At 34.2% G+C, this 17649-nt stretch overlaps 2 protein-coding genes across 2 annotated transcripts; both read right to left on the reverse strand.

Annotated features, from left to right (window-relative positions):
* Positions 1 to 7896: 7896 nt before the first annotated feature.
* On the reverse strand, positions 7897 to 10026 carry LOC110802732 (uncharacterized). The gene is made up of 3 exons (XM_056834280.1): positions 8875 to 10026; positions 8605 to 8805; positions 7897 to 8511 (listed from the first exon to the last, which is right to left on the reverse strand). The coding sequence occupies exons 1-3, from the start codon at positions 10024 to 10026 to the stop codon at positions 7897 to 7899; spliced, it is 1968 nt and encodes a 655-aa protein (XP_056690258.1).
* Positions 10027 to 10807: 781 nt separating this feature from the next.
* On the reverse strand, positions 10808 to 11755 carry LOC110802728 (auxin-binding protein ABP20). The gene has a single exon (XM_022008179.2). It carries the CDS (start codon positions 11670 to 11672, stop codon positions 11046 to 11048), a length of 627 nt encoding a protein of 208 aa, XP_021863871.1. The 5' UTR covers positions 11673 to 11755; the 3' UTR covers positions 10808 to 11045.
* Between the last annotated feature and the right edge of the window lie 5894 nt (positions 11756 to 17649).

Here is a 17649-nt window from a genome sequence, read left to right on the forward strand (position 1 = left end):
TGAATATTCCTTGCCAAGACCCAATATAACGCCTCCTCCAAACTCCAAACTCCAAACTTCAAAAGAAGAAGGAACATCAAATTTTATTACCTCAATACACCTATTCATTAAACCCAACATGACTACATCAAACATCCGATTTGGAAAATCCCACATAGAACCTCCAAACACACCTGTCATATTTTGAAACCACAACTTCATAAAAAAAAACCAACCTCATATCCAACACACCAAAACAAAGAGAAATCAGACAACAACACCCTGTAAAGGCCACAACATCATCCTAGCATAATGATCAATCAAGGAAAACAACTAATAACCTGTGGTCTAGACACTCAAAAGAGGATAACACTTCCTAAATCACAACCACTTAAACTAACTAGAAAAGATAATAACGATACTCATACAACCTAGGCTTGGAGAAATTGGAAAGAGGGAAGAGATACAAAACAACTTACAAAACCATAAAATCGATTGAAGCCTTGAAATCGGACATAAAACCAAGCCATAAACCCTCAACGTATCTTCGCCTTTACCGTTGAAACTCCACCTTTTCAGAGACCTCTTGACGACAGCGATAAGTTGAGCCCTAATGTTAGAGACCCAAATTCCCTAATTCACATACCTTACACAGTTTAACTATGTAAGAAACAATGCAATCCTCCAAGTTGAAACCCAAAACCTAATTTCACCTTCACCGTTAAGACGGTGGCGTTAGGGGATGCGCTTGAGTTTAGAAAACAAATTTTCTCCAAGGTAGAACAGCAAATCGAGTAAATAATACCCAAAACTTAAACCCTAGACGGACATTTACCTTTACTTCCAAAATCGGCGTGCTCCGACATTACAAAACGGCGGCGATTTGGTTGGATCCGGTATTGTAAGTTGAGGCAAGCGGATCAGAAGGCCTCCCTCATAAACCAAGCCGAAGATTAAACTACTGTAGGTACTACCTTCGTCGTCACCACAAACGAGGTGCAGAGAGGAAGTCTACCGACCTTATTTCGGTGACCCAAAGTCGAAACCCTAACTTCGATTTGGTCGAAATCCTCGATGTTAGCTTCGCCGATGAGAATTAACTACCTAAAAGTATTTCGGTGGCTCACCGGCGACCCGATTTAGGAGGCAAGATCTGGTCGCCGGTGAGAAAGGAAGAAACTAGGGTTTTGTTTTTTGTGATGTTTTAGAGAGAAAACGGAGAGTTTAGAGAGAGAGAAAACAAAATGGAGGGCATTTAGGACAATTTGGGAGAGTCTAGATAACGCAAAAATTGTGCATCTTTTAACCTCGGAATTAATATATTAATAATTATATATAATCAGTATTTAAGAAAAATGAACTATTTTTGGGCCAGGACGATGCCCCAAGTTACTATATTAATAACATTCACGTTTACTTATATATATTTTTTGCAATTATAGCATGAAACATATAATAGCTTAGTGGTAAAGGTTTTATTGTTTAAACTTAAGGTCAAGGGTACGTACGTTCAAACCTTACGCAAACTATGTTTGTCATTTGTTTTATGTATATTAAGATTACATAGACCGAATGACTCATAAGCAGAGCGCCACGTGTCACGTAAACGTTCTTACAAATTCCTTTTAATATAATAACTAGTATTTGGACCCGGGCGATGCCCCGGTTTATTATGTGAACAACAATTAATTATTATAGTCTTAATTGAAATTATGTTTAAACTTTTTCACAAGATAAATTGTATGTATTATATTAATATTAATTTTGCAAACATAACATGTAAAAGGTCACAGCTCAATTGGATAATGCTCTACTATTGAAACCGGAGGTTCCATGTTCGAATCTTATACATATCATATTTCTCATTATTTAAATGAAAGTCGAATGATAGCATCGATTTATAGATTAAGGGGGAGCACCACGTGGCATGTACACATTTACAAAAACGCTTTTTAATAAATAGTAGAGACTACTTTTTGGGCCCGGGCGATGCCCCAGATTACTACATTAATAACATTAACATTTAGTTAGATTTTTTTGCAATTCTAACCTGAAAAATGTCATGTGCTAGTGGTAAAAGATTTGTTATTTAAACTCAAGGTCGGGGGTTCAGACCTTATACAAACCATATTCAACAATTTTGTTTATGTATATGAAAATTACATGGAGTGAAAGTCTCATGAACCGAGCGCCACGTGTCACACAAACTTTTTATAAACGCTTTTCAATATATAGTATAGATTAAGATAAAGTCAACTTACATACAATAAGTTTGAGTGGATGCGAGTCACCATTTACTCATGTAGGACAAGTTGGGGGAGTCTAGAAAACGCAAAAATTGTGCATCTTTTTAACCTCATAATTAATATATTATTAATCATATATTAATAACAATATGTAATCAGAATTAAAGAAAAAAGAATTTTCAAGGTGAAACTCTGTAATATTGAACCTCATTGTTCTCAGGGCGGAATTAGGGGAGTTGGTGGAGGTCATAGCCTCCTCATGATATGGTTAAAAGTAAAATACACACTATAAAAGCACATGTTAAAATTACGGGGTTGATTTTATTAGGGGAATTTCACATGACATCTTACGGGAAATGGGTAATTACTAATTAAATGATTTGTGAGATGCGTATGTTAAAGTTCACACGAGAATTTTTAAGTCAGCGTTTATAATTCGGCTAAAGATAGTATCTTACAAAAGAAAAAAAAATTAAGATATTTAATTACAACATGTTTTTTAAAATTTACTTTCTCGAAAAAATATGACTTTATAAGGTATTTTTTGTAAAATTTTTCCTTTTTTATATTTATGGAAACATACGGCAAAAGTTAGGATGTGTTTTCTCTTAAGAAAGTACCCTAACTTATATAAAGATATAAAATACTTCCTCCGTTCTTATTTACATGACACGATTGAGTTTTGGACACTATTTCCACAAGCTCATTGACATCCTTTTGTGATTTATATTTAAGAAAAAACGTAGTTGTGTGGGGTCTTGTTAGATGCATCTCAATAAATATTTTTTAAATATATATCAACTATTATATTTTTTCTTATCCATAATTAAATATATTAATGTTTGAAATTGTGCATTATAAAACTTGCCTAAATAATTGTGTCATTTAAAAAAGAACTGAGAAAGTAGGTAAATATACTTTATATTTATATATGGATCAATATCTTGATGGGTCTAGATTTGATGACACAACGCAGCAACATATTCTGTTGCGCAATTGGTTTCTCAGTAGATATCAAAATGGTTCAAAAGTTGCTTGACATCTTTCATCAACATTTGAATTTTCCACGGACATTGAGCTTGTTCCTGTGAAATTTAATGATCAATACATTATCACCCTCGATGAAAACATGATGTACATTATTTTCAATGGCTAATAGAAGATCATTGCGAAGGGATATTGCTTCAACGAGAAGTGCAGAAGAAGTTTCAAGATTGTAAGTTCGACTAACCACATTATTCCCTATGTAATCCCTAATAATTAACTACCCCAGATGTGCCAGAGTGATTACGAACTGACCCATCAAAGTTAATATAAGTTCGACTAACCACATTATTCCCAGGTGATCTTTAGTCATTTTTATAAGTTAATAAGATAATTTTGAGAAAAATATGATTATAGTTACTTAATTAGTAGTTAGTACTACCTCCATTTCATTAACTTTTACCTTTATTTTTTCGTTGGGACCCTTATGCAATATTTGATCGTTAATGTACTCAAATTTCTACGAGAAAAAATATTAAAAGTTGATATTTTGAGAACAGGTATTGAGACAACTCTAACAAGATCTCACGTGATAAATTTTACTCTCTTTGTCACAAATTAGTTTTTACACTTTCCATTTTCATCTATCCCAAATTAATTTTACACCTTTATTTGTGGAACGACCGCACAATTATATTATATTATTTTAATATCTCTCTCTTCCTACTACAAAAAAGTCAAGGTCCCAAATTTTCTTACATCAATTAAAAAACATACATCACTATCTTCTATTAATCTCTTCTCAATAAAATATATAATACCCACTACTCTGTATAACCTTTCATATCTACTTTTTCGATATTTGTTTTTGATAATCAAATACTAAATTATCTCCTAAAAATGTTTGACTTAATAAGCATCAAAACTAATATGGGACTGAGAGAATAATATATACAATAGCGGGAATTATTGTAAAAAATTTCCAGTTTTGACACATTTTTTTAAAGCGTAAATTACTTGATAAGCGCTAAAGGAGTTTATTTGAACGTTTTTTTTCATGGAATAAGTTAATATAAGTCCAAATAAGTGAAATCAAACAGGGATAATTAAGTTAACTTTCTCTTCCACTTCTTTCTTTGTCTTCCAAGTTCCACAAGTTAATTTGGGAGCCTCCTAGTGTTAACCATTGCAGCTACTGGTCACTTCCATACAAAGAAATCACAGCCTCGAGTGGTCAATCTTGACACGAAACACCTTGTTGATGGTGTAAACAAGACTTCAACAATCAAGGAACGCTACGAGAAGAGCCGACTACCCTGTCGGATTTTAAGTTTATATATTTTGTTTGTTTTGTAGTTTGTGTAATGTCTTTAAAGACCCTAATAGCTTTGTTTGTTCTATACGAAGTAGTTTATAACTTTTTCATTTATTCAAATTTAAGCATATGTCCAAAAAAAATCTTTAATTTATTTTCCTTAAACGTAATCATTCAGATGTTTAAAAGATTTAGAAGACCATCGCAAGCTCACATCTTCCCCTCCCTTCCCTTTCCTTCCTTTCATAATATATACTCCCTTCGTTCTTAAAATATTGCCTCAAAATACTTTTATTAACTTTATTGAAAATTGAATATACTCAAAAGCAAATGTTAGATAGATTTGTATTTTAATTAGATTAGATACTAGTATGTGAATAGAGACATGTGAGGATCACAAACCAAAAAAAGTATGTGGCAAACAAATAGGAAGATCTATTTATAATATATGGGGCAATCTCTTACGGACGAAGATAGTAACTATGAACCGATATAGCTAGTGCCATGTTCCCTATTGTATTAAGAGAGGAAAGGAACCAGACACCTTAATTCCCTAAATTTATTATTATGTATAGTACCACAAATTTAATATGTATTCCCTTGATTTTATTTATTTATTTATTATTAGTCTCATTTAACATACGGAGTACCGAGTACGTACGTGAGATTTCAACTATTCAATCTGATCGTTTTTTTTTCAGGGTTTGTTATAGCAGCTGATTTGCACTTGTATAACTAAATTATTGATAAACGTTGATTTGAACAAAAAATTGTTGCAGGAAGCTACCTTCTCTGCGGGATGTTCCTCAAGATTGAGGATAGATGTTGATAGAAACAGAATAGAAGAAGAAGAAGAGAAAAGAGAGAAGAATTCAGAAACAGAAAGAAGAAAGGAGGGATTAAGAGAGAAAGAGTTTAGGGAAAAGTTTGTAATATTATTCAATGATTGAACTGAAATTACAGCTTTGTATTTATATTACAATCTCAATCAGTTAGCTTATGTATAAAGCCAACTCTAATAGAATCAGTTACACAAGAATAGGCACCAAAAATCAAATGCTAACAGAAAGTCAACAAACTTCAAAGTCAATATGTTGACTTTTGATCTTTGACTTATTCATAATTCTTCCCTTAACATTCCATCCTCCTTAAGAAAACTTGTCCTCAAGTTTAAAGGACTGAAAATTGGGGATACTTGGACTCAAATGTGGAAGCACCACCCAAGTAGCATCATGAGGAAGTGTGTCCTCCAATTGCACTAAAAACTGAATTTTAGTTTGATTTTGAGACTGCACAGACCTTTGATCTAAAATAACAGTAGGAAGAGGATCTAAAGAAGAGTCTTTGCCTTGCAACCAAGTAGGGATATGTGTTGCAATTGGCAGAGAGCCATGAAACACCTTAAGTTGGGACACATGAAAAACATTGTGAATTTTAGCTGAATTAGGCAACTGCAATTTGTAGGCCACCTTACCAACACAATCAATCACTTGAAATGGCCCATAGTATTTTGGAGAGAGTTTCTGATTGTTTCTATGCTGCACAGTCACTTGTCTATAGGGTTGTAACTTCAACCACACCCAATCCCCCACGGAAAAGGTTCTGTCAGATCTTTTCTTGTCAGCTTGGTTCTTCATTCTGGTTTGAGCTCTTGCTAGATGAAACTTAACCAAATCAATCATGTGCTCCCTTCTTTGGAGGCTTCTATAAATCTCATCTACTGCAGATTCACCTTGAAGATAAGGGAGGTGTAGTGGAGGGGGTTTTCCATAGACCCCTTCATAAGGAGTAAGCTGTGTACTAGAGTGGTAGTGAGTGTTATACCACCATTCAGCCACTGTTAACTAAGCAGACCAATCTTTAGGCTGATCACTACACATACACCTTAAGTAAGTTTCCAAACACCTGTTAACCACTTCAGTGACCATCAGTTTCAGGGTGATAAGAGGAAGATAACATAAATTCAGTGTCATGTAAATTGAACAACCCTTTCCAAAATTGACTTAGGAATATTGCATCTCTATCACTGACAATGCTTCTTGGCCAACCATGAAGTTTAAAGACATTGTCTAGATACAACTGAGCCACTTGGATAGCAGTATAAGGGTGTGATAAAGCCATGAAGTGATTGTATTTGCTTAGCCTATCAACCACAACAAAAATGACATCTTTTCCCCCTGATTTAGGTAGACCAGTAATGAAGTCCATTGAGATGTCAAACCATACAGCTTCAGGAATAGGCAATGGTTGAAGTAAACCAGGACTAGATGCAGTGTCATACTTGGCAGATTGACATGGTTTACGTTGTCTCACAAATAACCTCACATCTGTTGCTAAACCTTTCCAGTAGAAATTGACTTTGCACCCTCTTAATAGTTAACTCCCTTCATGAATGCCCACTTTCTGGAGAAGAATGTAACCAACTGATTATCATATTCTTCAAAGCCATATCCGATCCCAAAACTAGTTTTCCTCTCCTTCTAACTAGCCCATCTTGCAAGGAGTAACTGTCAACTGTCTCACCATTCTGTAACTTGGAGAGAATGGATAATAAAGTGTTATCCAAAACATATCTAGCCTTGATTAAATCAGAGAGATCTGATTAATCTACTGAGATTGCCATGCAAAGAATAGCATATCCAGGAACTCTGGAAAGAGCATCAGCAGCCAAGTTTTCCTTTCCAGATTTATATTGGATGTCATAATCAAATCCCATAAGCTTGAAAAGCCAGAATTGCTGGAAGGGTGTGGACACTTTCTGCTGAAGAAACCACTTTAAACTTTTCTGGTCAGTTCTATAGTGAAATGAGAGCTCATTAAATATTGTTCCCACTTCTGAACAGCAAACACTATGGCAAGTAACTCTTTTTCATACACAGATAGCTTCTGCCACTTAGGGCCTAAAGCTCTGCTTATAAAAGCTAAAGGATGATTATCTTGCATCAAAACTTCTCTAATACCAGTATTAGATGCATCTGTCTCTACCACAAAGCTCTTTGACAAGTCGGGAACTGCTAGCACAGGTGTAGAAACCAGTGCTTGTTTGAGAGAAGTGAAGGTTGTCTGAGCTTTATCAGACCAAGCAAAAGACCCCTTTTTAAGAAAATCAGTTAATGGTTTGCTAATGATAGAGTAATGCATAACAAATTTCCTGTAATAACCAGCTAACCCCAATAAACTTCTCAATTCCTTGACTGTCTTAGGTACAGGCCACAACAGCAATCTTATTAGGTCTGTTTCCACTCCCAATGCAGAAATGTAATGGCCAAGGTATTCCACCTTATCAATGGAAAAGCTACATTTACTGGCTTTGGAAAACATTTTGTTGCTTCTCATCAATTCAAACACTTGAGCCAAATGAGACCAGTTTTTCTATTTGGATTTGCTGTAAACCAATATATCATCAAAGAAAACTAAAACACATTTTCTCAGTAAAGGCTTAAACACACTGTACATCCAACTCTGAAAGGAGGCAGGTGCATTGGTTAAGCCAAATGGCATAACTAAGAACTCAAAGTGGCCTGAGTGTGTTTTGAAAGCGGTTTTATAGACATCTCTTTCATGAACTCTAAGTTGGTGATAGCCAGCTCTCAAATCCAACTTAGTGAACACTGAAGCACATGCTAGTTCATCAATTAACTCATCAATAACAGGAATAGGAAACTTGTTTTTTATGGTTCTGTTGTTTAGTTCCCTATAATCAACACATAGTCTACAAGTACCATCCTTCTTTCCTACCAAGACCACGGGAGATACAAATGGACTTGAACTGTTCTGTATAACACCCCTTTCCAGCATATCTTGAACTAATTGTTCAATTACATCTCTTTTCTTTAAAAGATATCTGTAAGGCCTAATGTTTACAGGTCTAGCATTAGGTTCTAAAGGAATGGTATGATCAAATACCCCCCTGTGAGGTGGTAACTCTTCAGGGTCAGCAAATATATCCTTATATTGCTCTTTTAAAGCTTCTAATTCACTTATATTCTATTGTTGTTTGTCTGACTGTTGTACATGCTGAAATGACACATCTCTTGCTTGTAATTGACAAAGTTGTACTGCATTGCTAATCAGTTTTACTGAAGGAGCACCTTCCACCACCTTCACCTTTTGTGGGTGCATACCTTGTAAGATAAACTGACAACCATCTAAGTTAAATTCCATCAGCAGAGCTTTAAAGTCCCAACAAATAGGTCCCAATGTTGCTAGCCATTGAACCCCAAGAACCATATCACAGCCCCCCAAAGAAATCAACATCATATCAGCTGTAAAGGATTTACCCTGCATAACCCAAGTAAAACCTTTAGAAACATGTTGACATTATAGGTGGTTACCATCAGCTACAATTACATGTTTTGAGGGTATAGATTCAATCACACACCCCATTTTCTTGGCTAACTCCAAATCCAAGAAGTTGTGAGTACTTCTAGAATCAACCAGAACATGAAATAATTTGTTGTTTCTCATGCCTTTTACTCTCATTGTTTGGAAATTCTGGTTACCAGATAATGCATTAAGGGATAGGATTGGTTTGGCTACCCCAGTGCTATCCAACTCATCATCCTCATCATCCTCACTAGCTTCTGACCCTTTATCTTCATTACTACTAGATATTTCAATAGTGAACAAATGTGGTTCCTTGAATTGACATTTGTGTGTTCTATCATATGGTGCATCACAGTAATAGCACAGGCCCTTAGCAATTTTTTCAGCTCTCACATCTGCTGGAATATGCCTAAAGTTTTTGGCATATCTTGGGTTGAATTTGGTCATTTGAGTGGGTTTTGTGTTTGGAGTAGGTAATAATGCAGGTAGGCTAGTGTTTGCAGGTTTGTTTGAGTTCAGAGGTATGGCTTGGATAGCTTTTTGAGAATAGTGAAATGGTTTGGCTGTATGGGTTTTCTGTGAGACTACTGCAAGTTGTTCCTCCTGTAGTCTAGCAAATTCTACTGCTTCAGCAATTGTATTGGGCCTAAAATATTTGACAAAAGGTTTAACAGTAGGATTTAAACCCCAAATAAAACTTTCCAACACAAATTCTTCAGGTAACCCATGGTGAGTATTTAGAACATCTGGTTTCAAGTGTTCAAAGTTGTCAAGGTATGTTTCTATAGAGTCAGTTTCCTGCAACTTATTGAACTGTTCTACAGTATTAGTACCCCTGCTATCTTTACACCTAGAAGACAAATCTAGACAAAACTCACCCCAATCGACATTTCTTTTAACTGACAAATAGCTTGTCACCCATTTTTTAGCCTTGTCAACCATATTTAGTGAAGCCAAATCTACTTTATGGTCATCACTAACATTGCAGAGACTAAAATATCTGCTACATTTCTTGATCCATACTCTACTATTAGTGCCATCAAACTTAGGAAAAGATATCTTAGGGTTGTACCCCAGAGTTTTAGAAGCATTACCATCCCTTGGAGTTTCTGTATACTTGTTGTTTTCAGAACTAGAATCCCTCATTTGATTCTTCATTTCCAGCAGCAAACTCATCAATCCGTCCAATTTCTTGGATTGATCTTCAATCTTAGCAGATTGACTCTCAACCCTTTTTTATTGTTCAAGCATTTTTTCCGCCAATTGTCTCAAATGATCATCCATTGCTCGTCTAGTTACAGGAGCCAGGTTGGATTACAATCAATCAATACTCAAATTTCTTGAATCTAAGCCCAGGTTATCCATTCCTCCAATTGTCTCAAATGATCATTCATTGCTCGTCTAGTTGCAGGAGCCAGGTTGGATTACAATCAATCAATACTCCAATTTCTTGAATCTAAGCCCAGGTTATTCAAACAATCAATTCGATTAACAGAATTTGTGGTTCGATTTCTTAGAAGATCACACTGACTGAAAAAATCGAATGTGATCAGATTGGCTCTGATACCAATGTTGCAAGAAGCTACCTTCTCTGCAGGATATTCCTCAAGATTGAGGATAGATGTTGATAGAAGAAGAAGAAGAAGAAGAAGAAGAAGAAGAAGAAGAAGAAGAAGAAGAAGAAGAAGAAGAAGAAAAGTTTGTAATACTATTCAATGATTGAACTGAAATTACAACATTGTATTTATATTACAATCTCAATCAGTTAGCTTGTGTATAAAACCAACTCTAACAGAATCAGTTACACAAGAATAGGGCCAAAAATCAAATGCTAACAGAAAGTCAACAAACTTCAAAGTCAATATGTTGACTTTTGATCTTTGACTTATTCATAATTCTTCCCTTAACAAAAATAGAATCTTGTTTATTCAAAAAACAAACCTTAAAAGAACAAACATAAAAATACGAAGTATTTAGTATACATTTTTATTAAATAATTTAAGCAAATAGAACATTTCGAGGTTGCTCACTTTTTATTTTTTAATGCAGAAACGATCAAATTATATTAACGAGCTAAGTCTTAAAACGTTTCGAGGATTATCACTTGATCAGTATAAAATATTACACGAACAAAAATAAACACACTTATTTTATTGAGCCTCTAATAAAAAAAATTATGGGAAAATTATTATTAACTAGGCAGTGCCAAATAGCCTCTTCATCCTCATCACCTCACCTTGATTTAGAAGAGTGATTTGTTGAGCGATATCAGCAGGTAAATTGCCGGCAAATAAGGAGGTGGTGGTGAATTGGACAGCTGGGTTTGCACCGTTCAAGCTAACAATGGCAGTAGCCGGGGTTCTACCAACATTGATTTGAAAATGAAGCATGGCCTGTGGAAAGATCATAACGTCTCCAACTTCGAGCCTTCTGTAAAATGCATTATTACTTGCGTCAATGAATCCTGCAATTATAGATCCTCTTGTCACGATTATAACTTCTGACGTTCGGTGGGAGTGTACTGGAATAACTCCGCCAACGGCAAAGTCCAGCCTTGCCATGGAGATACCTAAACCATTCAAAGCCGGGAAATTATCTACAAACCCCAAAGTGACATTACTTCTAAATAGATTTGCAGTAAAGCTTTCATAGCGAAAGCCAGTGAAAACAAAATCATCAGTGGTGACATTAGAAGGATCCTTGCAAGCGAATCCTTCGGGTCCCCTTGGAAGGGTAGTATCTCCCACACAAAAGTCGAGCTCAATAGCTTGACAAAGAGAAACCAGGAGAGTAAAGGCGAAGAATGTTACAAGGTTATTCATGTCGGAAACTAATTGTTGTGTATAGGAAGAATAAGGGCAAATTTGTTTATTTAGCTTGAGATGGTTGTTTGTTTGGTTATAGTAGCCGCGATGTGCAACCTATTTATAGATTCTTGGAGCTGACTTTGGAGGACTTGTCCCGTTCAAAGATACAGATGAAGTTGGAAGTCAATATATTTGTAATTAAGATGGTCATAGAAGAATGGAACTTAAATAATTGTTTAGTAAAGTCAAATATGATACTTCGTATTTCAGTTTAGGAAATAGAGAATTCAAAGATTGTGTACTCTATCAATAATTCAAAGATGATGCTCTTATATGGTTATGAATGTACACGCAGACCTGCAATAGCGATATCAGGAAATTTATAGTAAAGATTTAAAAATTCAGCAAGCAATATTTTTAGGTAAAATGTTAAACATTATTTTTGATATTGTATATATACTTCCTCCGTTTTTTTATTATTAAACCATTTAATATTTCACCGGTCAATGTAAAACTTTAGCCACAATATATCTTATTATACATTAGCTATATATATATATATATATATATATATATAAAAGTGATATTTAGAAAATATGTATCGAGATAAATCTAACAAGAGCTCACCTGACTATATAATTCATTATATATAAATCACAAAAAATTGATAAAAGAGAGTGTGTGAATAATGTGAAATTGCAAATAATGCAATGATAGAAAAATGAATGTTATAGAAGCATTTAGGGAAATTTGTAATTTTTTTTTGGCAACCCAATTCATAGTTTAAAATTTAATTTAAGACCAAAAACTGAAATTACATGGAAAAGATACTATAGTACTCCTTCAGTCTCTTTTTATTTTTACCTTTAGTGTAATACACGCGATTTAACAATTAATTAATGTATAAAGATTCCTCATTTTTTAATTTAAACAACGCTAACTTTAACGCTAGGAGGCTCCCTAATTAACATGTGGAACTTGGGAGACTCCCTAATTAACTTTAACGCCATGATAACCGTGTTAAAGTTAACTAACGTTAATTCTCATTTTAGGTTAGCTATAAGTGTGTTAGTCGGTTTCAAAACCTTATATTTCAACGTTGCTCCCCATTTTATGGGGATTCATAGCATGCTTTTTGAGTAACTTTTAGTGATTCATGCCTCTTATGAGCAAATCACAACCCCTTTGCAACCAGCTCATGTCATTACTACTCTTCTACTTCTTTCTTTGGGTCTCAAGTGTTTCAGGTCCTTAAGGGAGCCTCCAGTTTATTTTCCCAGCATCTCAGTCTTCTACAAAGAAACGATCAAGATTAATGGCTTTGACATGCTACTAATAGTTTGCCAATGTAAACAAAGTCAAGCCAACAACCAGGGGGCCATCGGAAAAGAATTGGCTATCCTTTTAGTGTTAAGTAGTTTGTTTTCAGTTTGTTATGTAAGTTAGTTGTTATAATTTGTAAACTTTGATTATTTATGCAAAATTAAACCTATCTTAAAAATTAAAAAAAAAATCAAAAAAAAAATCAAGGTGATACTTTATAGTATTGAACCTCATTGTTCTCAAGGGCGGAATTAGGGGGCCTAGGGGAGGTCATAGCCTCTTCATGGTATGGTTAAAAATAAAATACACATTATTAGGGACATTATTAGGGGCACATGTTATGGGGTTGATTTTATTAAGGGCATTTCACGTGAAATCTTATAGAAAATGGGTAATGACCAATTAAATTCCATGTGAGATGCATATGTCAAAGTCAACACGATAACTTTAGGTCGTTGTTCATAATTTGGCTAAAGATAGTATCTTAAAAAATAAAAAATTTATAAGATATTTAATTATAACATTTTTTCTATAATGTACTTTCTCGAAAAAATATGATTTTATAAGGTAATTTTTTTCAAACTTTCCCTTTTTTTATTTTTATGTAAACATACGACAAAAGTTATGATAGTTTCTCTTAAGACTGTACCCTAACTTAATATATATTTATATTGGATCTATATCTTGATGGGTATGGATTTGATGACCTAACGCAGCAACATAAACTGTTGCGCGATTAGTTTCTCGGTAGATATGGCGAGAAAAAAAAACTATCAAAATGGTTCAAAAGTTGCTTGTCATCTTTCATCAACATTTGAATTTTCCACAGACATTGATCTTGTTCCTATGAAATTTAATGATCAGTACTTTATCACCCTCGATTAAAATATGACATACATTATTTTCAATGGCTAATGGAAGACCATAACTAATGGTTATTGCTTCAGCGAGAAGTGGAGAAGAATTTCCAAGATTGTAAGTTCGACTAACCACATTGTTCCAATCTCTAATAATTAACTACCCCAGATGTGCCAGAGTGATTACGAACTGACCCATCAAAGTTAATTTAAGTTCGACTAACCACATTATTCCTAGTTGATCTTTAGTCATTTTTATCATTTAATAAAAACGGTTTTGAGAACAATATGATTATACTTACTTCATTAGTAGTTAGTACTACCTCCATTTCATTAATTTTTACCTTTACTTGTCGTTGGGATCTCGACGCAACATTTGATCGTTAATGTATCCAAATTTCTACGAGAAAAAGATAGGAAAATTTGTAATTATTAATCCAACCTTTGCCAGATTTTCTTTAATTAAGTCTACCTATGCGATATTTCTAAATAATACAACCTTTATGACCCAACTACTATTATTAAGCCTAACAAGTTACTAACCTGCTATAGGCAGTATTCACCCTTACATGGCATATAACAATTATAATTTTTTTAAAATTTTTTTCCCCTTATTTTCTTTAATTGCTATTTTAATTTTCGTTCCTCTCTCCTCTGCGATTTTCTGCTTCATCTCTGCACTCCTCTCCATTATTTCTCTTCTACTTCACTATTGTCGATCCCTCATACGGTCAAACCTCTCAATTCGAAGTTCATCAAAAATAATCAGCAATTGCTATGGCTGGGGTAAAGCAATTGCCTGTTGGATCTGGATCTTCTTCAAATTCAAGGTTTTTTTTCTTTCTAAATTTTCAACAAGACCACAATAACCAACATCCCACAATATAAAAAAAAAACTATATTATTGCAACAGCTCGGGTTTTTACGAACTGACCATCAAGGAAGCCCAAAATTCAAAATTTACCAAAAAAGGAACAAAAACGCTGAGGTTCGTAAGTTCACTTTCAATTGTACGATTTTGGAGACGAAATTTGAATGCGCGTGGATGAAGTCACCTATTTCCACAAGAAAATCGCTGATGATGTCATGAACCAGTACAATTGTGGTTGAAGCAGCAGTAATGGAGGAGAGAGGAATTGAAACACGGTACAGAGAAGAGAAGGGTTAAGGGTTTTTTGAAAAAAAAATGAAATCCTTGTTTAGGTGGCAAGTGATGATGACGTATCCAATATTTTAGGAGGGAAACCAACTTTAGGTTGTCAACGTTTTTAATGTTGACTTTGTAGCAGGTAACCGGTCATCTAGGCTTAATAATAGTAGTTGGGTCATAAAGGTTGGATTATTTAGAAATTTCGCATAGGTAGGCTTAATTAAAGAAAATCGGGCAAAGGTTGGATTAATAATTACAAATTTTCCTTGACTTTGTAGCAGGTAACCGGTCATCAAGGTTTAATAATAGTAGTTGGGTCATAAAGGTTGGATTATTTAGAAATATCGCATAGGTAGGCTTAATTAAAGAAAATCGGGCAAAGGTTGGATTAATAATTAAAAAATTTCCGAATAAGATATTAAAAGTTGATATTTTGTGAACACGTATTGAGACAACTCTGACAAGATCTCACATGATAAATTTTACTCTCTTTGTCACAAATTGATTTTTATACTTTCCATTTTCATCTATCCCAAGTTATTTTTACACTTTTATTTTTGAAATAACTGCAAAATTATATTATATTATTTTAATATCTCTCTCTTTCTACTACAAGAAAAGTCAAGGTCCCACATTTTCTCACATTCGATTAAGAAGCATACATCACTATCTTCTATAAATCGCTTCTCAATAAAATATTTAATACCCACTACTCCATTAACCTTTCATATCTACTTTTTAAATTTTTTTTGATAATTAAACAATAAATTATCCCCTAAAAATGTGTGACTTAATAAGCATAAAAACTAATATGGGAAGGAGAGAATAATATATACAATGGCGGGAATTACGGTAAAATATTTCAAGTTTTGACACATTTTTTCAAAGCGTAAATTACTTGATAAAACATATGTAGTACTACTTAGCGATCAAGGAATTTATTTGAACGAATATTTTTTCATGAAATAAGTCAAAATAAGTGAAATCAAACAGGGATAATTAAGTTTACTTTCACTTCCACTTCTTTCTTTGTCTCCCAAGTTCCACATGTTAATTAGGGAGCCTCCTAGCGTTAACCATTGCAGTTACTAGTCACTTCCCTACAAAGAAATCACAGTCATGAGTGGTCTTGACACAAAACACCTTGTTGGTGGTGTAAGCAAGACTTCTACAATCAAGGAACACCACGAGAAGAGCCGACTACCCTATCGGCTTTTAAGTTTATGTATTTTGTTTGTTCTTTATAGTTTGTGTAATGGTCTATAAATACCCTAATAGTTTTGTGTGTTCTATAGTTTATAACTTTTTTATTTATGCAAATTAAAGCACATGTCAAAAAAAAAATTCTTTAATTTATTTTCATTCAACGTAATCATTCAGATGTTGAAAATATTTAGAAGAAAATCGCAAGCTCACATCTTCCCCTCCCTTCCCTTCTCTTCCTTGCATTATATATATACTCCCTTCGTCCTTAAAACATTGCCCCAAAATATTTTTATTCACTTTATTGAAAATTGAATATACTCAAAAGCAAATGGTAGTTAGATATGTATTTTGATTATATTATATAATAATGTGTGAAGAGACACAAGTGAGGATCACTAACCAAAAAAAGTATGTGGAAAACAAATAGGAAAATCTATTTATAATATATGGGGCAATTTTTTACGGACGAAGGGAGTAACTATTGTTGGAAGTAAAGCTTGGAAAAGTGCCTTGCTCGGTAGTACCGAACATAAGTGATAAGGGAAAAAATGGAAATGTTGAGTCACCCGATCGGACAGGGTACGCCTAGTCGGGAGAATATACCTGTTGTTTTGTTGTTGCATGGCGCCAGACCGGGCGGTGGCCAACTATTGGTTTTCCTTGTGATGATTTGGTTCCTCCAGATTCTTGTGAACAACTTATTTAGTGATCTTAATTGGCATTATTCTTTTGATGATTATAATCATAAGTGATTCCCTTTTATGGTTTGGGGGTTACATGTCTTTCATGTTCTTGAGTTAAAGATTTCATTACACTCTCTTAATGATATTGCTTTCTTATGGCCTTTGGTCATCTTTGGTTGTTACAAATTGATGATTCCCCTTCTTCTTCCTTTCTGATTTTGGTGATTGGGTTTGGTGGATTCTCCATGTTTATGGAGATAATTAATCTCTCATTATTATGAGTTATTACTCTTGATTGTCATTGATCACTCTAGAATCTTGATCATTGGAGTTCTTTGAGTGTTTGATTTTCCCACTATTCTTTGCATATATTCTCACTCCTTTGAGTAGAGATATAGAAAATCAATTTAGGATTCTTCCTTGTACTTTATGAGTAAACTTCTTGCCACGATTAATACATGATTACTCATTCTCTTCAAGCCTTTTTAATTCTTATTCTTTTGGGCATAAGTTTATGTGGTTCCATCTCATCAACCAAAAGCGTATTTGTATCATGAGAGTTGTTTAAACCTTAGGGAACGAATTAGTGAATACAATTGTGCACCCCGGTTGCACTGAATCTCGTTTTCAAGGCAGTAATTTGATTACCACAAACGCAACGATTCCTAAACACATTCTTATTCTTATTTTATATTTTTCCTTAGAAAACCCAATAATAACTAACAACTATGAACCCATATAGCTAGTACCATGTTACCTATTGCATTAAGAGC

This window comes from Spinacia oleracea, chromosome 1 (genome assembly GCF_020520425.1).
Source record: "Spinacia oleracea cultivar Varoflay chromosome 1, BTI_SOV_V1, whole genome shotgun sequence".
In the NCBI taxonomy this organism is placed as follows: Eukaryota; Viridiplantae; Streptophyta; class Magnoliopsida; order Caryophyllales; family Amaranthaceae; genus Spinacia; species Spinacia oleracea.

Coding starts and splice junctions, on each gene's coding strand:
- LOC110802728 (XM_022008179.2), bottom strand. CDS start 11,672: ATGAATAACCTTGTAACATTCTTCGCCTTTACTCTCCTGGTTTCTCTT.
- LOC110802732 (XM_056834280.1), bottom strand. CDS start 10,026: ATGAGTTTGCTGCTGGAAATGAAGAATCAAATGAGGGATTCTAGTTCT. Junction 8,806..8,874: donor AATCTATACCCTCAAAACAT/GTAATTGTAGCT, acceptor TGGGTTATGCAG/GGTAAATCCTTTACAGCTGA. Junction 8,512..8,604: donor TGGTGGAAGGTGCTCCTTCA/GTAAAACTGATT, acceptor AAACAACAATAG/AATATAAGTGAATTAGAAGC.